Source organism: Nicotiana sylvestris, chromosome 6, assembly GCF_000393655.2.
Source record: "Nicotiana sylvestris chromosome 6, ASM39365v2, whole genome shotgun sequence".
NCBI lineage: Eukaryota > Viridiplantae > Streptophyta > Magnoliopsida > Solanales > Solanaceae > Nicotiana > Nicotiana sylvestris.
In genome coordinates this window covers 134504729-134523365 of record NC_091062.1, presented here as the reverse complement: position 1 = coordinate 134523365, position 18637 = coordinate 134504729, and the positions used below count along the sequence as shown (strand labels likewise).

At 35.7% G+C, this 18637-nt stretch overlaps 1 protein-coding gene across 1 annotated transcript; it reads left to right on the top strand.

The window, feature by feature from the left end:
• Positions 1 to 500: 500 nt before the first annotated feature.
• On the top strand, positions 501 to 6941 carry LOC104244172 (protein STRICTOSIDINE SYNTHASE-LIKE 3-like). The gene is made up of 4 exons (XM_009799530.2): positions 501 to 1042; positions 4738 to 5013; positions 5588 to 5755; positions 6336 to 6941. Exons 1-4 carry the CDS (start codon positions 714 to 716, stop codon positions 6736 to 6738), a joined length of 1176 nt encoding a protein of 391 aa, XP_009797832.1. The 5' UTR covers positions 501 to 713; the 3' UTR covers positions 6739 to 6941.
• The last annotated feature ends 11696 nt before the right edge of the window (positions 6942 to 18637 follow it).

The window sequence follows — 18637 nt, the reverse complement described above, 5'->3', positions numbered from 1 at the left end:
ACTACCGTTTTAAAGTCATAAAATTTTTTTAAGTGAATTTTACCTATTATAATCATTAAACATTATTCACTTTAACGACAATTTTATATCAAGGTAAACAGTAATATTATAATGAATTTTTTTTGTGTGTAAGTTTGCATTCATGCAAAGTCCGAGGAAGGGCTGCATCCCAAGGGTTGTGATATACCGTATATCATATACGCAGCTTACCCTGATACAAGCATCAATTTCCACGACTCAAATCCGTAGCCTATGGATCATATGGAGACAACTTGACCTTTGCTCCAAGGCTTCTTTAATTGTATAAATTTTAGTCAACAATAATCACATGACTTTATAATTTCAATGTATTTACTTAAGGTGATAAAAAATAATTTTATTCTTTTGTTATCGTGAATAAAGTTTAACGAATCTGGTGTTTTAAAAAAAATTATTTATATTTTTATTTTTTAATCATACAAAATATACATAAAAAGTCACATGCATGGAAGCGTGGGGACTTTGTACTCCATTTCTGGGTGAGTGGCAGTAGGGGAGCAGTTACTCTGCTTAGCTACTACTACTACTAATAGCATTTCCTTCTCATGAAAAAACCTAAAAGATTCAAGAATCCCAGAAAGTTGTTTGGTAGCAATCTTTACACACCATTACTCAATAATTCATAGACACAAATTTTCAGTCCAAAATTCATAGACACAAAACTTTTTACGGCAATGAGGCCGGCGATAGTATTTGCCGGAATATTTCTTCTAGCGGCACTGTACTGTGGGCTTGACCCTTTAAAGCAGAGTGCAATTTCTGAATTCAAAGACTTTAAGACTTATAAAGTTGAAGTGCCATCATGGTCTGAAATACCAGTAGAAAAGGACACCCTAAACTTGCTTCAGAAATCAGAAATAAAGTTTTTGAACCAAATTCAGGGCCCGGAAAGTATCGCATTTGACCCGAAAGGTCGCGGACCCTACACAGGTATAGCTGATGGGAGAATTGTGTTGTGGGATGGACAGAAATGGACTGATTTTGCCTATACATCTGCTAATAGGTCAGTAGTTTTTCTTTCTGTTGTTGTAATTACGCTTTTGTTTTTTTAATGACCATTTTCTTGATCCTGAAGAAATGTGCTAATTTATGTGGAAAAATTATGACACTTCAACATGCAGATGCTGTTTCTTAACTGTAACATTTAAAATTAGTTTTAAATTTTAAGGCCTACTGGACGAACTTGTCTATGGAAAAACTAAGGAAATGTTGACTGATCTGCAAGCAGAGGCGGACCTACAGCCATGCTTGAGGGGTCACGTGAACCCGTTAACTTCGACAAAAACTCTATATATACATAGCTATATATACGTTGGGGACCCCTTAAATATTTTTCTTGGCACCCTCATTAACAAAATTATGCTTGCAGCAATGGTTTGCTTCTAAGAATAAGCCTTGTTCCTTGTCACACGACGCGGGTTCGAAACCCGCTTGCTACAATTTTTTTGATGGTGCAAGGATATCAGCTTTCCTGATGTAATGTTGAGCTTAACGAATTTTATTAGTTAAAACTTTAGATTTTTACTCAGATTGTGGGGTGTTTGCGATGCCTTTTTCTCATTCAACTATCCTTTTGATTCACTGCTTGTCACTTTGTTATGGTTGCTTGGCACTTGGTTTAACAACTTTTTGAGCATGATTCACACCTTATCACGATGATATTCTTTTTTGTTGTGCCCAGTGGCGGTAGCCAGAAATTTCACTAAGAGGTGTCATTTGTCAAAATATAATGAAATGAACACACAAAGAAGCTAAAGAGAGTCAACATATAGTGTATATATACATAAAATAATTTTTAGACTGAGCTACACAGTGTAATTTTCTGTTGGTGCCAACCGACACCCCTTAGCCTAAGGTGGCTCCAACTATGGCTGTGCCCGTAGTTAAAGCAGACTAAACAATCAAATGCTGCATTTTGCTCTTAATTTATAAGTTCGGTCTTAAATGTAACGTATTTTTATCCAGTAAAATGGGTTTGAGTATGTGGTTAGAGAAAAAGATCAGTCCATTCGAGCATATTCGCTGCAACCAAAGTAAGGCCCTGAAGCTCAAGGTGCATATCCACCTATATCCAGCAGACCAACACTTAGGTTGTTCTTGTTTAAGGGCCTAGATGAAGATGGTCTTGTGTTATATGATTGAGATTGTTTTCAGACGAGTTTGCTAGGTTTGTGGAGAATTACTTGGCAGCACACCTACAAAACTTTAGGTCAATTTTTGATTTAGTTCTTCTTCGAGTTAATAGTTATGTTTTTCATTATGCAATATAGTTTGTCTTATGTGTGGTTTTGAATCTGAGGTGCTTTTTCAACAGGGAAAAGCAGAAAGAACTAATGTAGGTTTGAATTTGAGTGTCTTTTTATTTAACAATTTGATCCGTTTAGTTGGAAATTTTGTTGTTTTTCGAGTCAAGTCATGGTATGAAGATTCATGTGATGTGAACTTGAGATCCTCAATGACAACAATTAACAAAATGAAGCTTTGGTCTTTAAACTGAGAGAACATGCTGTATTTTACAGTAAAGTTCTCATTTTCCGAACAATGCGTCCAGGATTTGCTATGGAGGGTGAATATGGCAGCAATCATTCACAAAAGTACTCCTGTAAATGTCTGAGGAGGAAGGTGGTTGGTCTTGCAAGATAGGGTTTTGATTGCTGTACTTAGAAATAACAGTTATACACTGCGATAATTGTGGATGAATCTGTACAATATCATCTAGCTACCAGTCAAGTGGTTACTAAAGGTGAAGTTAATAGAATCAACTTTCCCTAAGCATTCCTTTTTGTCAACTTAAAATGTTTTAACCGAATTGAGTCCTGTATTTGGAGAAAATATGTCTTTTAACACGTTCAACAAGAAATCCTTTTTTGTGGGTAGTAGCTCCAACTCATGATGGTCCACATAATGTTTGCTCATCTATCCAAGTTAAATATTATAGTACTGAAGGGTTATGCTATGGAATCACACTTCAAAGCAACTGTTTTTCCCCTATGGTATTGTACCTTTTGCTTACTAATAGACCAAGAAAAGTGGATATTTCTTAGTCCTAGCAAACCTGGTGTTCGAACAAGATTGCTATATGACGCCATGAAGCTTAAGCAATAAGGATCCAGTGAGAGCATGCTTGAAGGTGCTGCGGCTGTACTTGCAGTGCGAACTGACTTGAGAAAAATCAAGTTTGAATTGTTGAATAGCCTCTAAAGAGGCAAACTAAGATGTGCAGCAAAATGTTTTGAGCATTTGACACGAGATGAAAGGCAGAGTTTACCTTCAAAAATGAGGAAGGTAGATGTTTATCAGAGGAAACATGTGAAGTTAAAGTTCTCTTTCTTCCTTTTGGTGATCTAACAGAGAGTTTAACCATGTTTCAAGAGCCGTGATGTTTGTTAAGATGATACACAGGGATATGTGTTGGGAAGACAAATGATACGACCTTGAAACAGCATACTAACTGAATCATTCATGAAAATCTCGGAAATACGTAAAGAAAGTAGCAGGTAAATTGCTACTGCGGCATTCTAAGTAAACTATTTGGTTCTTCAGCTTACTATCAGTTTGATGTCGAAAAGTCAATATGTAAATGACTTCATCCAAGTGCGTATCTTTAAGCCAAGGATTAACACAATGGTATCAACAGGAGATAAAAGAGTGACAGACTATCTGTAGAATCACCTCATATAGTTCTGTAAAGCATTTCTCACAATACTCGACCCATATGCTAGTCTTCAGATGATTGCAGATTTGTCTGGATATAGTACACCGCAAAGTATATCATTTGATTGTTAACTATCTCGGAACATTTAAAAACGATGACCTATGAGAAATAGAAGTCCTCCGAACCCACAGTTTTCGGTCTTATCATTCCAGAGTCTGTCAGCGAAATTACCATTCTAGCTATAATAACTTGGCTTGATGAATATGCCTTTTTCACAAGTTGCTGGAACCCAAGCCTCTAACTAATTAATATTCTCAAACCAAGTTAACATAAAGTAGGGTCTTAGTTATATGATGCTAGCAGCATTGTTAAGCACTGGAATCAGATGGGAATCAATTCCATTTTCAAAGCTATCTTGCTTTGATCAATTCAGGCTGGCATGAAAGCAAATTTGAGAAATGATCTACCAGATTCTAATTAGAGATTGTATTTTTAAGGAAAAGCTACAAATGTCACAGTTCTTAATTCTATCTAGCATGACGTAAGAAAGTGTAAAGAGCCACAAGCTCCTGCTCCACAAAGAATAATAGGAGTATTTAGTCCTGGACCTTGCAGGAAAGTTTCATTCATAATTTGATAATTGACCTGTATCAGTTCAATGGATATTACTTTCCTTTGTGTTGTGGTTTTAAATGAAGTGTTATGATCCTAGTATATTCTGAACTTGTTATTATCTACTTGAAATTCCAGGAAGCTATTATTTATTGATAATTCCAGGTCTTCCATGCTAAAATAGTTAGGTCCTTCAAGCTACTGTTACCTTCTCAAAAACAAAGTTGTTAGGTCTGCTAAGCTTATCTGATGATATCAAATTTTTAGATGTTATTGCTTCTTTCGCTCTTTATAAAACTATCTTCTTTAATTGTCACATATGCCATCCGATAAAGTTTCAAATTGCTTATTTTTTTCTTTCTTTTAAAGATGATTTAAATTTAAGCTTTACTTTCTGATGTTCTAATGCATTCTGTGATCTGAATTCTCAGGTCTGGAAATTGTGATCCAAAACCATCACCTCTGAGCTATTTAGCGAATGAGCACATCTGTGGTAGGCCTTTGGGGTTACGGTTTGATAAAACAACAGGTGATTTGTACATTGCAGATGCATATTTTGGGGTGATGAAAGTAGGTCTGGAAGGTGGACTAGCAGAAACATTGACAAATGAGGCTGAAGGAGTGCCTCTGGGATTCACAAATGACCTCGATATTGATGATGAAGGAAACATCTATTTTACAGATAGCAGCACTAAGTACCAAAGAAGGTAGGTTGTGAATTTACTGTTTCTTCATTTTTTTAAATGTAGATTTCTTTATATAGTTAACCTAGATCCCAACTCAAGAATGAGACGTTGTCATAAATGCATTGGGCTATTCAGAAATTTAAAGGCCTAATGTTTCACATGGTGAACTTGAAGTTGACAACACAATATCAGAACGGAGAATTCTCTTTCAATATTTGTTCTGATTAATGCAAATGGAAGACATAGTGCTCTCTATCTTAGTGGGAGAAAAACGTTTTCTTTTAAGAACATTGCAGTTTGCATCTGGGACAGAAAAATGAAAGTTGATGCTGCGGCAAGGTGAAAATTAATAGATGATCATTAAGAAGCTTAAATTTGAATGTGGTTGCTATATTGCACCTAACTTTGCTAACATTTCTTCTTTTTGATGAATAACCAACTCTGCTAGCATATAATGAAGATGTTTATGTCTGGTTAGCTAGAACTTTCATTGCCATTTACAGGTATTCCTTTCAGGTGTTAATACAACAAGGTACAATTGTCATGTGTGTTTCTTCTTTGATTAGAATATTAATATCCACCCCATCTTTCTCAGGAATTTTATGCTATTGGTCTACTCAGCAGAAGATAGTGGGAGGGTTCTAAAGTACGATCCTAGTACAAAACAGACCACTGTTCTTCTTCGAAATCTCCAATTCCCAAATGGTCTGTCACTAAGCAAGGATCGTTCCTTCTTTGTATTCTGTGAAGGTGCCAAGGGCAGGTATATCGGAAAAGCTACCAAGGATTCTCTTTCCTGTTCTGTAGTTGCAACTTTTGTTTTCTTTTCACATGACGTCTCCTAGACATATGCCAGATGATAATATATATGTACAAACATGTAAAGACAAAATTACTGAAGCACACTGCATGCATTTTCATACACACACATCTGATGTGAAGTAAGACATGAAGAATTTAGGAACATCCTTGTGGATTTAAATAGTAGAAGCTTCTGTGTTCAAAATTCTCTTTTCCACTTGACTTTTTTGTTCTTGTGCCGCATCAAAAACCAAATCAGTGCTGTCTGTTCTAGAAAAAGTTTTGTGCGCCTCAAATGTCTACGTTTTAGCATGCCAAATTCATGCATGCATCTTTATACAGACAGAACATATATATCTATCCAACTTGGTAATACATGTATTCAAGAACACACTTATTTTGGTTTTATACGCTTCTGAGGTCCAAATTCTGAAATATTGAAGAATCTTGTACCTGAATTCACCTGATAATAACATGCTCTGCAATTTGTTTTCTAGGACTAGGAGGAATGGGACCGTGATTTATTTTGTGTTCTTTCATAGGTTACAGAAGTACTGGCTGAAAGGAGATAAAGCGGGGACCTCAGAGGTGATGGCAATCCTCCCAGGATATCCTGACAATATCCGAGCAAATGAAAGAGGTGAATTTTGGGTAGCAATCCACTGTCGCCGCACTATTTACAGCTATATTAATTCCATATACCCGAAACTCCGTCTATTCTTGCTGAAGCTTCCTATCCCAGTAAAGCTCCGTTCCCTCTTGCATCTTGGAGGCCGGCTACATGCGATTGTTGTGAAGTATAGCCCTGACGGTAAGCTACTACAGATATTGGAAGATGGAGAAGGGAAAGTTGTTAGAGCTATAAGTGAGGTTGAGGAGAGAGATGGGAAGCTTTGGATGGGGAGTGTATTAATGCCTTTCATTGCAGTTTACCAACTAGAATGAACTAAAAAGTTACTCTTTTTCTTTCTTTCACCATTATATTGGTCCCTTCTCTTCTACTTTAATTTCCTCTCAAGGATTAAACTGGCAAAAGAACTCTCTTTTTAGTTCCTTATGGTTGTTTGTAGCATTATTTTGTGAGAACAATTCCCAAAAAGAGCTCTTCCTTTGAGGGTTGGGACTATAGACTCTCTTTCTTCCTGATAGTTTTGATGCTGCTATTCCTGTTGATCACAAGGATTTTCATGGGGAGTCTTGTTAGCCTTAATCCTTTGAGATGTTAAAAGGTCAAGTTTAAAAGGTGTCGACATTTTTCTCACTCTTGTAAATGTGCTTTCTAAGAGAAAATTGAACATTTCTGATCACACAATATTAGCTCAAGCTCTTGCATTATTTGGATACTTCATAAATGGACCTCAATAGATAACCCAAATGAGTTCACATAATTAAAGGTAATAAGGTTTCGAAATCAAAGGTCCGAGCCCATTTAATCTCTGTAGTGTCATTTATGTTCACATCCACTGAGTGTAAAGAATGTGGACACCATGTATTATAATCAACTGCACCATTTGTAAAATTCCTTCCGCAATCATATATAAAAGTTTAAACTCTTTTTTCTTCAACGTAAAGCTTGGAAGAGTGATACAGAAAATTAATCTGAGGTCATCATTATGTAATGAATTATTAGCAGTGATATATCACTATTAACATATGTCTAATTCCAAAATAATTACCATGTGAATAGTCTCCCTTACATGAACTGAAAGGCTCCTATACAGCCTACTTCAAGTGCAGTACTAAGCTTGATTTTAGCTCCCTTTTTATCAATGGTTTCACATCATTCATCTCATTGTTTTTCAGTGTCACCTTTTCTTTTTTATGAGGATATTAGAGCACAGAAGATAACTAGGAACATAGGGTGTGTTTGGTATGAAGGAAAATATTTTTCCAATTTTCTCATGTTTGGTTGGCTTAAATATTTTGAAAAGTATTTTTCTCGCGAACTCATTTTTCTCTAATTGGAGGAAAATATTTTCCCTACCAAAAGAAGGGAAAACATTCACCATCTTTTTCAACCTTCTCCACCCTATGTTCCACCTCCACCCACCCACCCCGCCCCTTAACCCCGTCTTCCGCCCCACATCCCATAGTATTTGCCTAGTGTTACGAAACTTAGCTCAAAGTAATAAAACAAGAAAATAGGCAAGAATGTAGGGAGCAATAGAGAAGAAATTCTTATTTCTTCCATGTATTCAAGTGTGTACAATGTGATGCCCAAACCGTCTATTTATAGGATGACATTGAGGTAATACAAAGGGGTATCATGAACATGATATTAACTATTGAGAACATGGGGGAAGATCATGGGGAGGTTATGGAGGTGTGGGAGTTACAACTATAATGGGGAGAAGTAGTGGGGATTATCTATATAATGGAGAAGAGTAGTGGGAGTTATACTTGATTAGTGGACATCCATATAATATGTATTTCATAACACTCCCTCTTGGATATCCATAGATAATGTGCCTTGTTAAAACCTTACTAAGAAAAAATCATGTGGGAAAAAATCTTAGTGAAGGAAAAAGAGTACACATATCTTGTAATATGCATTATTTGCTGCCTCATTAAAAATCTTGCCAGAAAAACCCAGTGGGATAAAATCTTAGCTAAGGGAAAAAGAGTACAACGCGTATTTGCCTCCCCCTGATGAAAACATCAATTTGTTTCTCCTAGATGACGTGTTCCGATCTTGTATACCAACTTCTCAAATGTTGAGGTTGCTCATGCTTCACTGAACAGAATACCAAATTATCGAGCGAACAAATTTGTTGAACATTTATTTCATCGTTCTGTGAAGATTGTGTCTGATAAAGAACTTTGATGAAATTATATATGCTTTATTCTGGCCTTCATTATTATTTGAATCTTCTCTTCAAAGAAAAGTCACATATTTGTTGTGTGTTGAGTCACTTGCTTTATCAGTTGCTAGTATATTGACATGACTTGGATAAGTATCAACAATTGACTACCTTGTAAAATAATAATATGGCAGTACCCTCACATACATAATGAACTTCAGAAAATGCCTATATTTGCATAACCAATAAAACCTTGACAATATCTGTTAGAATAAACAAATCTATATCATAGATTCCTTTTGCAATATAACACTAATCGTATTTCAATATACATAGGAGTACAACTATATCTCGCTAGAATATTGTTATACTTATGGCTCTAGCAAGGTACATTAGTGCACCGATTGCACTAGACACAAAAATAAATCATGTACACCATGATTACTCTAATCCACATAAGAATCTGCTGAAACTTTAACAAATTAAATCCTTCAAGGATTTTCATTATACGTATATCAAGTTTTTTATGTATTGCCAAATTAAAATCTGAAAAAGATTTCATCCACCATAGGAGAAACATATCTCCATATAACTAATGCCGGAATATTTACGAAAAATCTTGTACTACAAGTCGTCTTTATGTCTAACGACTTGATCTTTTATTTCACTTTCAGGTGTTGGGACTATCCGTCCAACTTCACATTTTTTAGGTGAAGTCAATTTTCATTGCATATTTTTCATTTGGCCAATCATTTATCTGTTCAAATTCCATGACAGATTTGAGCTCAAGATCCTCGTCAATATTAATAATATTGAACGCTACATTATATCAACAATATCGTCGACAATCATTTTGCACCGGTTCCATCATCACTCAATAAAGACATAACTTATCGAGATCTTATTGTTTTCAGGTACTTGAGCCTCTCCTATGAGGTCTTACAAAGTATTATGTCGTGGTGCTCTTATAGAGCACTTCCCTCCTTAGTATGACCATTTTTATCATTTGCTCCTCTCCTTCTTCAAGGAGTTTTATCTTTGGAACCGATTAATCTATTACGTTTCATGCGTTGCATAGACTATGTTCATCATGTAGTTTATTCTATTTGGAGCATTAGCAGCTGAAATATAACACTTAGCTTTGGGCTAGCAAATGCGTCTGGCAATATTTTACAAATGAATTATCACTTGAACTTCAAGTATACATTTTCTTGTACGAGGATCTAGGTGCACTCATAATAATTCATTCCATACTTTACTTTTTCAGCTGCCCATATTCTCCCCCCTAATGCTGGGATCACCAACACATTTTCCAACCTTCTTTGGGAACCATCTTTATGCATTGTGGTGGAATAATTAAAACGTATAGCACATCCATATCTCTAGATGGAAATTATTTGGTTCCTGACCCTAAACCAATTATGATGAAAATTTATCATAACTTGTTGGAAAATGCGTACAAGTGCTGTTGTATCATAAATAATACACCTCATACTAAATTTCTATTTGAGAGTTTTGTTCTCATAACCAATGATTTAGCTTAATTGGAGGCATACAATTTTTGCTAAACCACCTTGGATTTAAACCAACATTATCAAGATAAATTATCATAATTTATATTCTAGAAAACTATGCTCTAATAATTTGAGCAAGTAATCTTGCAAAAACCAAACTGCAAGTTGATAACAAACACACATGTGACCATACAATAGATGTATTTATTAAAATCATATAATAGTAAACGGTCCACATGCCAGGTGATTGAGCCCGTACATATATATCACCTTTTATTCGTTCTAGATATCAAGAGATTCAATCTCAATCTTAACTGGTATATCATGATAAAAAATAACACAAGAGAATTCTTGAAAAATCTTCTATTTATTCAATATATACCACTGTGAATTCTCAATTAATTTTCGCATCAATAAACTGGGATGGCCAATTGGTCATGCCAACTAATATTTGTTTCAGTAAACCTCTTATTTACTTGTGGCATGTGATTCCATCATCATGCTTATACATGTGTAGTAAAAATAGAAGAAAAATTGGGTAACCTTTCATATTTACGTGGTATGATTATAGTAATATAAAGATATTCAATCTTCCTTTCATTTATAGTCTCAATATGCCAACCACTTTGGCTAATACATTTGAAACTCAAAAAGTTTCTTTTGAGACTTACTACAATATCAATGTCATACACAATTTCATTCATCTGGGTAGTAACAGATTAATTCTTTTGGAACTCTTGATTTTTTACTTCAAGATCTTTTGTCACCCATCCATATGGTGAATGTTTCCTTCACGGAGAAAATTATATTATAATAATTGTCATGGACAAAATCATCATAAGCAAAATCATTTCTTGCTTTAGTTTGGCCTTTAATAACCTTTTATAAGGCATGACAAAATATATTTTTTTTGGTGTACAGCATGTACGCGACCAATGACATATTCATATAACCACATTGTAATATTGATTATCTTTATTTCTCTCAAATCTCCCTTAGAGATGAATTGTAGTATTCATCCAATCTTGCACAAGCACATTCTTATGCATAATTTGAATCACATATATATTTTCACATTCACTTTCAAGAATGAGTTTGCATTTACAACGGATATCACAAGTCACATTCTCTTCAAGTGGACTATAATCACATGAGCATGCTTATTATTTTCATACCATATTGATGGAAAACATCACCTTCACATTTTGAAGGAATATTTTGAGAACTCTTATTGTTTTCATTTTTACAATTACTATAATGATGACTATTATTATTTGATCAATGGCACGCCCATATTCATTGGTCAACCACTTATCTTCATTAGACTTATTATGCACTGCTACCGCATTCACTTCAAGAATGGTGCAAATCAAGTGGGACAAACTACATGCTTTTTCATGAAAAATATGTTATTTTTCTTTATTTATCATTATATCATCAATATGGTGCATTGAGACTTGAACTAAATGCCTTACCCATACATAGGCGTGTTTGGTTAAATGTGTCAGAACTCAAAACCAATATCATGATCTTATCATCATGGTGCACCAGGACTCAAACCCGATGTCTTACCCTCAACCAATGACATAATAGGCTAAAGCGTGCCGAGGCTCACCCTCGAGCATTTAAAAATGTTATTTATCACACCAAGCATATTAAGTCTTACAGGATTGATGACTATGATTCCGATGGTTGGGAACATCGATCCGATAAGCATGTCTTTGAAAAATACTTTCAACAACTCTACGATAGCGATGTATGTTTGTCTTCTTTCTACTACTACTCTTCTTTACCTTATAAGTTTTTATTTTTGTTTGGATGATCAGTATAGTAATATATCATTAACAATTATTTTGATTTACTGTTCATATAATTATTATAATCAGTAAGCAATATTTGCTTGTGAGATGGACATGTACTATATATATATATATATATATATATATATTCAAAGCATAATACTAAATATTATTGCTATACCTTTTAAAATAACAACTAACAGTTGAGTAAAACTCTCTAGATTTGAATTAATACCTCTGAATCCCATTCAAATTCATCAAATTTGAGATTAGAAAAGAATTGCTTTCCAAAAGAATGTCACGACTCCAGTTCGCCCTCTGTGAACCATCATGACGACACCTAGTCCTCTACGACTAGGTAAGCCTAAATTGCAGAAGATAACCAAAGTGCAGAATAAAACAATTTAAAATAGAATGAAGAGCGATAAAGTAGTGTTTAAAAGTGCCGCTCGGCATACAAAATATTTAACTCTCAGAAACCAATACATATCTCCAAGTCCCGGAAACTCATGAATCACAAGCTAAGGATCACTACACAGTACTCTAACTCCAGAATATCAAACAAGGAAAAGAAATTCAAAAGGGCAAATGTTTAAAAGCTAGAATAGCAAGGGACTCCTCGGTCTGCGGATGCGGCAGATATACCTTGAAATCGCTGGAGCAGTCGCCTCGCCTCAAATGTGATAGGACTGAGTCGCAGTACCTGGATTTGCACATAAAAAACATGCGCAGAAGGGGCATGAGTACACCACATCAGTACTCAGTAAGTGCCAAGCCTAACCTCGGTCGGGTAGTGACGAGGAAGGTCAGGGCCCTACTGAGGTTAAATAAAATATAAAGTTTGACAGTGTAGAATAGAACAATATAAATAAATGCAGCAGTAAAAGTAACACAAGATATAATAAGGGCAACAACAACTATTACAGAGACAAGGAAAAACACGGAAAGAAATGTAACTTAGCACCAAAATAACAACCGAGGATCTCCCAGGATACCGTCCTTTAGTCCCATATGTACATATCCAATGGATCTCCCAGGATCCCGTCACGTAGTCTAACTCATAGTGCGCGGGGATCTATCGGAATCTCGTTCCGTAGTCCCAAATATAAATACCTAGTACTGGAGGAATCTACTAGGTGCATTCCCGTAGTTCCATATAACTGTGCAGGGGGATCTACCGGAATCCCACATCCGTAGTCCCAAAATAAACAGACAAGGAAAAGCTACCGGAATCCCACATTCGTAGTCCCAAAATAAATACACAGCAGCAACAGGAAAATATACAGAAATGGCAAAATTTCATATTAAGGCAAGAAATGATTCTAGCCTAGCATGTTGCACAGAATTCAGGTAAGGCAGTTTTAGCAAGTAAAGAAATTAAGTCACTTAGACATGCTTTCCTAAGCTAACAACAGGCTTAATAATGCAAGTAATAAAAACAGGAAAGGAAACATACTAGTAATTACTTAAAGAAAACCGGATTTCCAATAATTAGCACAAGTACACACTCGTCACCTCACGTACAAGGCATTTCAATTACCAAATATACCAAATCCTAAGGGGAAGGTCCCCCACACAAGGTTAGACGAGCCACTTACCTCGAACTAGCTCAAAATCAACCCGAAACCACGCTCTTGCCACGAGTACTCGACTCCAAATGGCCCAAATCTATTCAATTCAATTTCATAACGTAAATAACACTTCAAGTAACTGATTCTACAAAGAAATTCTAAGCTAATACGCGAAATTAGGTAAAATGACCAAAATGCCCCTCGGGTCCATGTCTCGGAATTAGATAAACTTTATATTTTCAGAATATTCATACTCTCACGAGTCTAACCATACCAAAATTATCCAAATCCGATGTCAATTCCCCAATCAAAACTCAAAATTTTGGTCTAAGAACTTTCCCCAAATTTTCATACAAATTCCGAAATTTAATGAAGAATTCATGTTTAGATTAATGGGTTACAAGCAAAAAGGAGTTAAGAATCGTTACCCAATCGATATCTCTAAAACTTTCTCAAAATCTCGCTCAAATCCGAGCTCCCAAGCTTAAGTTTTGATAAAAATGACTAGACCCTCGATTTTGAAATTTTTATATTCTGCCCAGATGTTTTTACATTGCGATCGCGTAAAATGATGTGCGATCGCGAAGAGGAAAATCTGATGGCTCCTGAACTGGGTTATGTGAATGCGTGATAAAGCACGCAAATGCAGAAGAGGAAAAAGGCAGGCTTACGCGTTCGCGGACAGGACAATGCGAACGCGAAGGGGAAATGGTCATAGTACCCCCGGCTCCTAGTTCTACTACGCGAACGCGAATGGAGGGATGCGAACACAAAAGAGGATGGGGCAGACTTCCGCAATCATGAGCCAAAACATGCGATCGCGAAGAACAATTAAATCATCCTCCGAAATTACACTACGCGAACGTGGAGGGAAGGGCGCGAACGCGATTAAGGAAACCAGATACCAACAGATCTACAGTTCCAACAAGTTCCAAAATGACCCGTTGAGCATCAGAAACACACCCGAGGCCCCCGAGACCTCAATAAAACCTGCCAACCAATCCTAAAATATCATTCAAACTTGTTCCAACATTCGGAACGCTCAAAACAACATCAAAACACCTATTTTTCATCGGATTCAAGCCTAAGAATTTCAAAAACTCTAAAAACACGCTTTCGATCAAAAAATCTATCAAACCTCGTCAGAATGACCTGAAATTTTGCACACACATCACATTCAACACTACGGAGCTACTCAAACTTCCAGAATTCCATTCCGACCCACAGATCAAAATCTCACTATCGAACCGGAAACTTTAAAAATTCAAATTTCGGCATTTCAAGCCTAAATTAGCTACGGACCTCCAAAACACAATCCGAACACACCCCTAAGCCCCAAATCACCCAACGGAGCTAACGGAACCATCAGATTTCCATTCCGAGGCCTTATTCACACTGTTCCGACTACGGTCAACTTTTCAATACTTAAGCTCTCATTTAGGGACTAAGTATCCCAAAACTCTCCGAAACTCAAAACCGAACATCCCGGCAAATCAAAATAGCAGAAATAAACTTGAAAAAATAGTTAATGGGGGATCGGGGCAAAAATTCTTAAGACGACCGACCGAGTCGTCACAAAGAATTATATGCAACAACGGTCACTCTTACACAGAGTACGTGTGGTAAACTTAAAAATTCAATTAAGAGGGAATAACTCCTTATAGGCTTTATAAAACAAAATTATTTTGAATGTACAAAGACTAATGAGAAGGAATAGCCTTTTGATTCTCAAATTTTGACTTACGTGAAAACAGCTTGCGTATCATGTAGTGGTTAGATTACACTACTTTAGAAAGTAAAAACAGTACGTATGAATTGATCTTGTACATGCGATAGTTTAGCTTGAAAAATTGGTAAAAACTTATTTCCAAATCATAAATAAATCCTAGCAGAAGCATACCTAATTATATACCTTTTTTTGCTTGGTTCTCGTAATGAGATGAATTTAAAATATGGGCTAACTTACCAACGGCATGAAATGTCAACTTATCACTTGACAAATAAGCAAAAGCAGTTGTAGCTTCCATGGAAGGTTTTCACTTCTTTTAGGAAGTATTAGAAGAATATAGCAATTCGTGCTGATAACGTATTACGAAACTTAGCTCAAAGTAATAAAACAAGAAAATAGACAAGAATGTAGGGAGCAATAGAGAAGAGATTCTTATTTCTTCCATGTATTTAAGTATGTACAATGTGATGCCCAAACTCTCTATTTATAGGATGACATTGAGGTAATACAAAGAAGTGTCATGAACATGATATTAACTATTGAGAACATGGGGAAGATCATGGGGAGGTTATAGAGGTGTGAGAGTTACTACTATAATAGTGAGAAGCAGTGGGAATTATCTACATAATGGAGAAGAATAATGGGAGTTATACTTGATTAGTGGATATCCTTATAATATGTATTTCATAACACCTAGATAATATATTTTTTTTTTTAAAAAAGTTTTTTACTCGCCGACCAAACATGACAAAATAAGTGATAAAACACACCCATAGACAATGTTCTTCTTCTTCTCTTTCATCAATTTCTAGTAAGCCTTTTTTCGAGTGGAACTCTTGTCACACGAGAAAGGGAGGAAGGAAAATGCCCATAAAGTAAGATGAAGTTAGGTAACTGAGTGAAAAAGACCACTGGTTTAATTGTGTGACTAGTGAACTGCCCAAGTCCCAACTGAAGAAAACTACTCTAGTGTATATGGTATGGCAAAAGTCCTATTCGATGAACACTATTTTAATTTTATGAAAAATATTTTTAGTAATAGCTGGTGAGTGAAAAATAGTTTTTTGAAAAAGATATATTAAAGATTAATAATATATTATTAACAAATTGCAGAGTATTTTAATAAAATTTTAAGTACTAATAAAAATATCTGAGTATTAGTTGATGCAAGATTGCAAGTAGTACGAAGTTAATAGTAAAAGTAGTTGTAAGAAAAGATAACTTCCGTCCTTGATGGAAGGAAATCATTTTTTTCACTTTTGATAAAAAAATAATTTAGTAATTGAACACTAGAAAATGACTTTCTCGTGAAAAATATTTTTTGAAAAACCACTTCCATCACACCAAAAATATTAATTTGTAACTTGGAAGGGAATGTTATTTCCAACTTGGTTATATACTCTCATATATTCGAAACACATAAAAGAGCATCCTCATATAAAAAATATCTCGCGTTCAAGTAAAATTAAGTAAGGGTTGCACTCCCTAAAATGTGACGTAGACAGCATACCTTAATACAAGTATTAGTGGAGGCTTAGAGATACATACTTGATCAAATTTGAAGAAAATTAATCTATGATGCGAAAGTGACCAAATTTCTACTCAATAAACTGGAAATTTCTTGGTGTAATAATGCAATGATGATCTTTCGTCGATAAGTGCTTAATATTGTGCATGAGAAGGAATTTAATAAATTCCTATTCATTATCATTAGTAGAATGATGCATTCATGTTACCAAATGCACCGAACTGAAAATCTTCTTTTACCTCTGACTTTTCATACCCAATGCAACTTACAAACAATTGAAAACTACATAATCATTGAGCTTTGTCATATTATATTTGGGAAATAAAATTGACACCTTATTTTTATTCTTTATTTTGTTTTTGTCCCGAAGCTATATCTCTTAGGAAGAAATTTTGGTAAAAAGCAATTGCTGAGTAATTTTTTAGTTCAGTTGTTAATTTGTAGTTTGAGACGAACCCTAGATAAAAAAAGGAAAAGAAAAAAAGAAAAAAAAATAAAAAAAATCGGTAAACTACTGGGGCAGACATGTTCATTCTTGGAAGTGCCACTCACTATCCTCATTTCCTAATCTGGAAACAAGTTAAAAGGTAAGGGAACTCAAATTGATCAAAGCTCAATTCACTAACGACTTAAAGACATTAATTAGGTCTCTAATTATGATTTATGTCGAAGATGACTTAAAACGTGACTTGAAATCATCTCAAAATGTCACGACCCGAATTTTCCACCCTCGGGAGTCGTGATGGTACATACTCATAGAAGCTAGGCAAGCCACAAAATGCGGAAAATTCAACCTCTTTCATTTTAGCCTTTTTAACCAATTAAATTAGCAGGTAATCAACATTTAAATAATGACGAAAGATGAAATTTAAGCGGAAGACTTAGATAAATATTATACCAAAACCGATACGAATAAAAATCTAACATATATCTCTACCCAGAAATTGGTGTCACAACATTCACGGACTGTCTAGGAATGCTACATACAAGTGTCTGAAAAAGGAAATATAGTGTGTCTCGGATACAAAAGAAAAACAGAACATCTAAATGGATAGAAGAAACGTCGGGCCTGCAGACGCCTGCAGGGCTACCTCGATGTCTTGGTGGACTGAAGGCTGGCTCCCCTACCGCTGCTGACCAAGCGCTGCTCCTGTATCTGCACATAAGTGCAGAGTGTAGCATCAACACAATCCACCCCATGTGCTGGTAAGTGTTTGGCCTAACCCCGACGAGGTAGTGACGAGGCTAGGACCAGACTCCAGATAAACTTGTGCAGTTATGTATATATATACAGCGGAAAGATAGACAGAAATAAACAATTAAAACTGAGGAGGGGAAACATGTTTCGGGGGATAACAGATAAGGCAGAATCTCAATAAAATTATAAGGAAACCAAAATTTAACTTCTAACAAGGATAAGGAAAATAAAGGCAAATTTCACTTTCAGTTTACATCTTGTTGCTGGCGTGCAACCCGTTCCCATTTCTCATATCTTGTGGTAGGCGTACCACCTGCTCCCATTTCATTAAATCTCGTGGTAGGCGTACCTCCCGCTCCCATTTCATCAAACCTCGTGGTAAGCGTACCACCCGCTCCCATTTCATCTTATCTTGTGGTAGGCGTACCACCCGCTCTCATTTCATCATATCTTGTGGTAGGCGTACCACCCGCTGTCATTTTATTAAATCTCGTGGTAGGCGTACCACCCGCTCCCATTTACAAGCCAACACAAAATCACAAGGAATCCCGACAAGGGAACAAAAGCAATATAATAACTTCCCAGCAAGGGAGCAATAATATCGAAACAATCATTCCGGCAAGGGAGAATCAGCTATAACCAATCCTAACTCAACTTCTACTCAGCTCAATTAATACCAATACTCAATCATAAATAAAATCCAC

Excerpts from the sequence above, each read along its gene's own strand:
- LOC104244172 (XM_009799530.2), top strand. The coding sequence starts at position 714 with ATGAGGCCGGCGATAGTATTTGCCGGAATATTTCTTCTAGCGGCACTG. Across the intron at positions 5,014-5,587 it reads AGCACTAAGTACCAAAGAAG|GAATTTTATGCTATTGGTCT; the intron begins GTAGGTTGTGAA and ends CATCTTTCTCAG. Across the intron at positions 5,756-6,335 it reads TGTGAAGGTGCCAAGGGCAG|GTTACAGAAGTACTGGCTGA; the intron begins GTATATCGGAAA and ends GTTCTTTCATAG.